Source organism: Trichechus manatus, unplaced genomic scaffold, assembly GCF_000243295.1.
Source record: "Trichechus manatus latirostris isolate Lorelei unplaced genomic scaffold, TriManLat1.0 scaffold00045, whole genome shotgun sequence".
In the NCBI taxonomy this organism is placed as follows: domain Eukaryota; kingdom Metazoa; phylum Chordata; class Mammalia; order Sirenia; family Trichechidae; genus Trichechus; species Trichechus manatus.
In genome coordinates this window covers 1,959,071-1,967,666 of record NW_004443981.1, presented here as the reverse complement: position 1 = coordinate 1,967,666, position 8,596 = coordinate 1,959,071, and the positions used below count along the sequence as shown (strand labels likewise).

At 44.2% G+C, this 8,596-nt stretch overlaps 1 protein-coding gene across 7 annotated transcripts in view; it reads left to right on the top strand.

The window, feature by feature from the left end:
- The window catches only part of FOXN3 (forkhead box N3), a 454,396-nt gene that overhangs the window by 181,968 nt on the left and 263,832 nt on the right, over positions 1 to 8,596 (top strand). For 6 of the 7 annotated variants that reach the window (XM_023731693.1, XM_023731689.1, XM_023731694.1 and 3 more), the window contains one exon: positions 5,796 to 6,352. In XM_023731693.1, coding sequence (XP_023587461.1) covers positions 5,810 to 6,352 — 543 coding nt within the window. In that variant the 5' untranslated portion in view covers positions 5,796 to 5,809. Of the gene's footprint in view, positions 83 to 5,795; positions 6,353 to 8,596 lie in introns of all 7 variants that reach the window. The other variant, XM_004376659.2, reaches the window with a different exon arrangement.

Here is an 8,596-nt window from a genome sequence, read left to right as displayed (position 1 = left end):
GCCCGCCGGGCCCCGCCAAAGTTTGTCGGCTCTCGCTAAAGGGCAGCGGCGCCTCTGCGCCCCCGTGCCCAGCTCCAGCCAGGTGAGTTGGGCTGCACTGTCGCCGGCGCCCCGGTGGGTCTGGGGCGACTCTGGTGGAGGCCGGACGGGGGCCGGACGACAACTCGTCCGAGGCGTTCCTGGAGACGATCCGCGGCTCAGAAAACCAGGGACTCCGCAGTTCCTGGGGGGAGGGCGCGGGCAGGGGGCCTGGCCCCGGTGAGACGGGGACCCCCAGCCGAGGAGTTGCCCGGCCCGCAGTTTCCTGCCTCGACGTGCAGGCTCTGTTCCGGTGCCTCGGTTCCAAAAAGACGCCGCAGGAACAGAGTTAGTATTGTCCGTGGAGGACGAGATCCCCGCCGTTGCGCCCGGGGTGGGGGGGCGTGCTGATCGAGGGGCGACCCCAATATGAGAAACAGATTCCTAACAAAGATCCCCCGCCAAAGTGTGCAGGCTTGGCACTGGCAAGAACGTCTCCCGAGCCCCCCGAGGCCCAACCCCCGTCGCCGTGGGCCTCATGGAACCCCTCCTTGGGCCCTGGAGAAGTTGGAGGACGGCGAGCTTGTATTGATTTGTTTATAAGGTTCGCCGCGGCGCGGCCAATAAAAGGTTTATGACATCTGACCGGCAGTGAAGGTATGCAAGCTCCCAATTGCCCTGTATACGGGGAGAAGAGCAGTTTCCCCGTTGCTTGGCAACGCTGCTGATGGACGCGGGCCGCGGCCAATCGCAGCTCCCGCAGGTCCCCTTGAAATGTTTTTGACAAGTACAGTAGACGCGAGTGGGGTTTTTGCGTGCGCGCGCGCGTGCGCGCGGGGGGGTATACCCGCCCTACAAACCGGCTGCCCAGCCCGTCTCGGGCAGGATTTCTCAACTTTCTGAAAGTTCACATCGAACATCTGCTGAGAGCTGGGCCAATCATGTCTTTGTCAGTTATTTGGAGACCTTCTAACAGCAGGCAAAAAACTAGCTTTGCTGCTGCATTTTCTCCGTGAAAATGAAAACAAAACAAAAAACAACACACAGCAAGTCATGAAAAAATGAAGAGGGTGTGTGTGTGTGGGTGTGTGTGGAATGTAACCGGTAACAAACGGAAAAGTGGTGAGGAGGTCACCAGTGAGTAGCATTTATGTATCTAGTGGAGAAACCTTATTGGCAGCGGATTAAGAAATGTTTGCTTAACTGCAGACTCACGTGACCCGGACTTTTTTTTCCCCTGTAAAATTGGAGGAAAGAAGATTTGGCGAATTATGTGGAGTATAATAATGGAAAACTCCTCAGCTGTGGTTTCTGGGAACTGCTTTTTAAATGGAACTGTAGAGATCAGCAGCTCTTTGTACTGTTATAAAATGCGGGTTTTATGGGGGTGCCGTTAACAGTTGGCATGGGGGGGCTAAAACAGAAACAGAGATGATGCAAGTGATCCTCTTTTCTTGACAATGCCATTTTTCCAATAGAACCGCATTGCTGCCAGTGTTTGTTTAAAACAAAAGAAAACATGGAGAATAGTGCGTTAGTTCCTTTGGTAAGCTACTGACAAATAAGCGAATTAAAAAGAGAGAGCAGCAGGTTGTCATAGCAACAGTGCAATTAAATTACTTTACTGTCAGCCATGATATAATTTTCCTGTTTGGAAGCTTAGAAGACATAAAACTTTCATTTGGAGCTAAAGTTGACTTCAGTGGCTTGGTAGTTCTCATTTGTACTCTTCTCTGGGGGGATATTCCTGGTTATCAGACAATTAGGTTTTCTGATGGGATCTGAGGAAACTGTGAGAGAGACAAGGCCAGGCTTTGCTGTGTCCATGAAGAAGTTAAAAGCAAACTGAGCTGCACTTTGTCATATCCCTAAATCTAAAGATACCAGCTTATGTTTTCTTTAAAAAGAAGCCTCCTCGTTTGACACAAAAAATATTCCTTGTGGAAGCTAAGAAATTTCCTGAATACAGTCAGACACTTCGAGGGACAGAGTAGCAGGGGTAGGGGTCTGGGGACCATGGTTTCAGGGGACATCTAGGTCAATTGGCATAACAAAGTTTTTTAAGAAAATCTTCTGCATCTCACTTCGGTGAGTGGTGTCTGAGGTCTTAAAAGCTTGTGAGCGGCCATCTAAGATGCATCAATTGGTCCCAACCCACCTAGAGTAAAGGAGAATGAAGAACACCAAAGTCACAAAGAAAGTATTAGCCCAAGAGACAGAAAGGGCCACATCAACTGGAAACTTCATCAGCCTGAGACCAGAAGAACTAGATGGTGTCTGGCTACCACAATGACCGCCGACAGGGAACACAACAGAGAGTCCCTGACAGAGCAGGAGAAAAGTGGGGTGTACAACTCAAATTCTAGTAAATAAATACCAGACTTAATGGTTTGATTGAGACTGGAGGGACCCCAGAAGACATGGCCCCCAGACTCTCTGTTAGCCCAAAACTAAAACCATTCCTGAAGCTAACTCTTCAGGCAAAGATTGGACTGGACTATAGGACATAAAATGATAAACTCATGAAGAGTGTGTTTCTTGGCTCAAGTAGATACATGAGACTAAATGGGCAGCTCCTGTCCAGAGGCCAGATGAGAAGGTAGAAAGGGTCAGGAGCTGGTTGAATGGACATGGGAAATCCAGGGTGGAAAGGAAGAGTGTGCTGTCACAGTATAGGGAGAGCAACTAGAGTCACAAAACAATGTATGCATAAATTTTTGTATGAGAGACTAACTTGAATTCTAAACTTTCACTTAAAGCGCAACAATTAGAAAAAAAAAAAAAAGAAATTAAAAAAAACATCCCTTGTGGATGAACGTGAGGTTTCTGGATGGCTTGGCCCTATGCTGACTTGTGGTCCCACCAGAAGTTTCCTCTCCTTCGAGTTGTGAATCACAGCTGCTCCAGTGGGCTCCCCAGTAGGCTTTCGTGAGCAGGTTTTGTTTGTCTAACTTTTTTTTTTAAATTTTATTGTGCTTTAGGTGAAAGTTTACAACGAAAATTAGTTTCTCATTAAAAAATTTATACACAGATTGTTTTGTGACATTGGTTGCAATCTCCACAATGTGTCAGCACTCTCCCATTTTCCCTTTCCAACCCAGGTTCCCTATGTTCATTCCCCCGGTTCTCCTGTCCCTTTTTGCCTTCTTGTCTTTGCTTTTGGGCAGGTGTTGCCCATTAGGTCTCCTATACTTGAACTAAGAAGCATGTTCCTCACATGTGTTATTGTTTGTTTTATAGGCCTGGCTAATCTTTGGCTGAAAGGTGGTCTTTGAGAGTAGCTTCATTTCTTAGTTAGCAGGGTGTCCAGGGGCTATAGTCTTGGGGGTTCCTCCAGTCTCTGTCATACCAGTAAGTCTGGTCTTTTTTTTGTGAATTTGAATTTTCTTCTCCATTTTTCTCCTGCTCTGTCTGGGACCCTCTATTGTGATGATCACTGTCAGAGTGTTTGGTTGTGGTAGCCAGGCACCATCTAGTTCTTCTGGACTCAGGCTTGTGGAGGCTATGGTCCATGTAGTCCTTTAGCCCTTTGGGCTAATATTTTCCTTGTGTCTTTGATTTTCTTCATTCTTCTTTACTCTGGATGGGATGGGACCAATCCACGTGTCTAAGACGGCGGTTCGCAAGCTTTTAAGACCCCAGATGCTACTCACCAAAGTATGATGTAGAACATTTTCTTTACCAACTATGTTATGCCAGTTGACCTAGATGTCCCCCAAGACCATGGTCCCCAGCCCTCAGCCCCAGTAACTTGGTCCCTCAAGGTGTTTGGGTGTGTTCTAGGAAGCTTTTATGACTTTCCCTTGGTCAAATTGTGGTGACTTCCCCTGTATTGTATGTTGTCTTTCCTTTCAGCAAAGTTGACGCTTGTCTACTATCTAGTTAGTGATTTCCTCTCTCCGCTCCTCCCCTCCCTCGTAACTGTCAAAGATTGTTTTTTTTTCTGTGTGTAACCTTTTCTTGGGTTTTTATAATAGTGGACTCATACAATATTTGCCCTTTTGTGATTGACTTATTTCAATCAGCATAATGCCCTCCAGATTCACCCATGTTGTGAGATGTTACACAGATTCACCGTTGTTCTTTATTGTTGCGTGGTATTTGTCTACCTTTTAAAGAGTGAGGGTGCTGCGGTTCATGGGCACCCTTGGCGGACTGTTCAGTTGTCCTCATTTCACTTTCTAGAATTTCATTCTAGAGCTTCCATACCTGAAGTGGCAGTTCTTGTAGACACCTTGTTAATAATAGAATTTTGGAGCCTTGGAGTGATCATGCCTTTGCTTTTGATGGGTTTATTTATTTTTTTCTCTAGATAGATTGCTTGATCGTCTCAGAGAAAAACAAACAACCAAAAACCTACAGACATACTTCTTAAACCAAGCACATTGTTTCTGTGGTACAACCAGAGAGTAGGAGACCTTTTTCATTATCTTTACTATTCTTTGAATCTTCCGTTGGATGCTGGACAGTTGACCATGCTTTGTATCTGCACAGATCATTCTGTCTGTGGGCTTTGCCACCCCCTCATTCATTTTCTGTTCTCATCAGATACTGTTTTACATCCTGTTCTAGGTCATTGATAAAAATGGGGGTGGAGGCAGGAGATTGAGGGTGAGAAGAGAATTCTGAAGCAATTTTTGTTGCACTTGCGTTTCTGTCCTGAAGCTGCCAGTTGTACTTCTGACATTTTTCACCTGTTTTAATTTTGGTTAATGGCATCTCTTCACAATCTCACTTGCTCGTGTGGTGCCTGAATTTACTAGCGTTTTTGTTGAGTGTAGCGTCCTAGCAAAATTAAATGTGTTTCTTCCTCCAGTTCGTTTCCACAGAATTCCTGGTCATTGCTCTGTGGGTTTGCCAGATGGAATTAAAGTTGCAGAATTTTTGGTCATGACTTTAGTGGGGGGGAGAAAAATAAAACAATACCAAACCGATACTCACGGTGACCACAGTCTTAATTCCAAGGCAGTTGCGATGGTTTTCAAATGGAAACAGCTGAACTTAATCTGAAACTACTGGCTTGAAACTTCCAGTTTTTTCTTTTTTTCCCCAGAAGGATCAGCGTGTGTAAACAATGAGACGTAACAGCACTAAGGTGGCAGGAATTGTGCATTGCGCTTATTTGTAATGTTTATCATGAGGCTTGTAAGAATTTTTCTGTGTATATATTCATGTGTTATAGGTGGGAAAATTGAGGTACCAAGAAGTAACTGACTTTCCCAGAGTCACAGTGAGTCTTCATAGATCTAGAAAGAAGGCATTGTGAAATTTTCCATTCTTTTTGTTAATGCATTAGCACATAAACATTTGCCGTGGAGTTGACTCCGACTTACGGCGACCTCGTGTGTCGGAGTAGAACTGTGCTCCATAGGGTTTCCATGGCTGATTTGCCTGAAGTAGATCTCAGGCCTTTCTTCTGAGGTGCCTTCGGTGGATTTGAACCTCCAACCTTTTGGTTAGCAGCCTAGTACATTAATTGTTTGCACTACTCCCAGACTCCACTTGCACGTTAAAGGTGCAGTAAACATTTTTAACCTTATTTAAGGGGTGATAAGTCACTGTGCTATATGACATGGTATGGGCCAGTTTACCTTGGTAGTACATCTCTCTGGTGGAATTGTGGGTGTATATTGCTCAGTGTGGGCACCATGGGTGATGTTCCCATGCGGTGGGGTCTGTAGACATGGCAGGGGGAGTTGTGGAAATTAGGAGGGGTCAAGCTGCCTTTCTCTTTTGGATTTTACCAACTCCTCTTTTCTTTCCAATGTATTTCCCAGGAGCCTTCACGTAAATGGGTCCAGTCATGCCTCCCAGTAAGAAGCCAGAAAGCTCAGGAATTAGTGTCTCCAGTGGACTGAGTCCATGTTACCGGGGTAGCTCTTTGTCCAAGGCTCTTCAGGAAGACGATGACCTCGACTTTCCTTTGCCTGATATCCGATTAGAAGAGGGGGCCATGGAAGATGAAGAGCTGACCAACCTGAACTGGCTGCACGAGAGCAAGAACCTGCTGAAGAGCTTCGGGGAGTCGGTCCTCAGGAGCGTCAGCCCCGTCCAGGACCTGGACGATGACACCCCTCCATCCCCTGCCCACTCGGACATGCCCTATGATGCCAGGCAGAACCCCAACTGTAAACCCCCCTATTCCTTTAGCTGCCTCATATTTATGGCCATCGAGGACTCCCCGACGAAGCGCCTGCCAGTGAAGGAAATCTACAACTGGATCTTGGAACATTTTCCATACTTTGCAAATGCACCTACTGGGTGGAAAAACTCAGTGAGACATAATTTGTCATTGAATAAGTGTTTTAAGAAAGTGGACAAAGAGAGGAGTCAGGTAAGCCTTCTGTGTCTGGAACTAAAACTTTTCTCCATTAAAAAAACTTTAAGGAATGTCAGTTCACCATACTGAAGTAGCAGTTATAAATAGGCAGTTTTTATTTGATTTAATCCACTTAAAGAGTTGTAAAGAAAGTCCGTTTTTGGAAATGTATTAGTTAGATTAGATACTATTTTTAGTATTTGTGTTGGCGTTGAGGGTTTCCCCACTATGGTATTGGTACATAGTCACAAAACAATGGTTTGCCGACTTTCATTGGATTTCAGTATCATTCCTTGGTGTGGACAGGTCACTTTGGTTTTAAAGTCCAAGTAGATCTGTATTCCAAGGGGAGCCACTGACTCTGTACGGGCATACGTTGGAAGTATTGTGAGTTTCGTTCCAGACCATTGCGATAAAGCAAATATTGCAATAAAGCACGCCACACGATTTTTTTGGTTTCCCAGTGAGTATAAAAGTTATGTTTACACTATACTGTAGTCTTTTAAGTGTGCATAGCATTACGTCTAAAAAAAAATGTACATACTTTTATTAAAAAATTCTTTATTGCTAAGAAATGCTAACCATCATCTGAGCCTTCAGTGAGTCGTAATCTTTTTGCTGGTAGAAGGTCTTGCCTCGATGGTGATGGCTGCTGACTGATCAGGGTGGTGGTTGCTGAAGGTTGAGGTGACTGTGGCAGTTTCTTAAAATAAGACAACAGTGAAGTTTGCCACATTGGTTGACCCTTCCTTTCACTAAAGATTTCTCTGTAGCATGTAATGCTGTTTGATAGCGTTTTACCCGCAGTAGAACTTCTTTCAAAATTGGAGCCAGTCCTCTCAAACCCTGCCGCTGATTTATCAAATAAGTTTATGTAATATTCTAAATCCTTTGTTGTCATTTCAACAGTGTTCATAGCATCTTCACCAGGATTAGATTCCATCTCAAAAAACCACTTTCTTTGTTCATCCATAAGAAGCAACTCCTCATCTGTTAAAGTTTTATCGTAAGAGTACAGCAATTCAGTCACATCTTCAGGCTCCACTTCTATTTCTAGTTCTCTTACTATTTCTACCACATCTGCAGTTACTTCCTCCCCTAAAGTCTTGGATCTCTCTAAGTCATCCATGAGGGTTGGAATTAATTTCTTCTAAACTCCTGTTAATGATGATGTTTTGACCGCCTCCCATGAATTACGAGTGTTCTTAATGGCAACCAGAATGGTGAATCCTTTCCAGAAGATTTTCGATTTACTTTGCCCAGATCCATCAGAGGAATCACTATTAATGGCATCTATAGTCTTATGAAATGTGTATCTTAAATAATAACACTTGAAAAGTCGAAGTTACTCCTTGATCCATGGGCTGCAGAGTGGATGTTGTGTTAGCAGGCATGAAAACAACATTAATCTCCTTGTACATCTTTATCAGAGCTCTTGGGTGACCAGGTACATTGTCAGTGAGCAGTAATATTTTGAAGGAATCTTTTTTTCTGAGCAGTAAGTCTCAACAGTAGGCTTAAAATATTAGTAAACCATGTTGTAAACAGATGTGTTGTCACCCAGGCTTTGTTGTTCCGTGTACAGAGCACAGGCAGAGTAGATGTAGCAGAATTCTTAAGGGCACTAGGATTTTCGGAATGGTATAGCATTGGCTTCAAATTAAAGTCACCAGCTGCATTAGCCTCTAACAAGAGAGTCAGCTTTGAAGCCAGTCATTGACTTCTCTCCTCCAGCTGTGAAAGTCCTAGATGGCATCTTCTTCGAATATAAGGCTGTTTCATCTACACTGAAAATCTCTAGTGTAGCCCACCTTTATCAATTATCTTAGCTGGATCTGGATAACTTGCTATCGCTTCTACATCAGCCATTTGTTGCTTCACCTTGCACTTTTATGTTATAGAGACGGCTTCTTTCCTTAAACCTCGTGAACCAACCTCTGCTAGCTTCACACTTTTCTTCTGCAGCTTCCTCACCTCTCCCAGTCTTCAGAGAACTGAAGAGAGTTAGGGCCTTGCTCTGGATCAGACTTTGGTTTAAGAGAATATTGTGGCTGGTTTGATCTTCTATCCAGACCACTAAAACTTTCTGCATATGAGCAATAAGGCTGTTTCGCCTTATTCGTGTGTCCACTGGAGTAGCACTTCTAATTTCCTTCAGAACTTTTTTTTTTTTTATATTTTATTGTACTTCAGGTGAAGGCTTACAGAACAAATAGTTTCTCGTGAAACAGTAGTACACGTGTTGTTTTATGACATTGG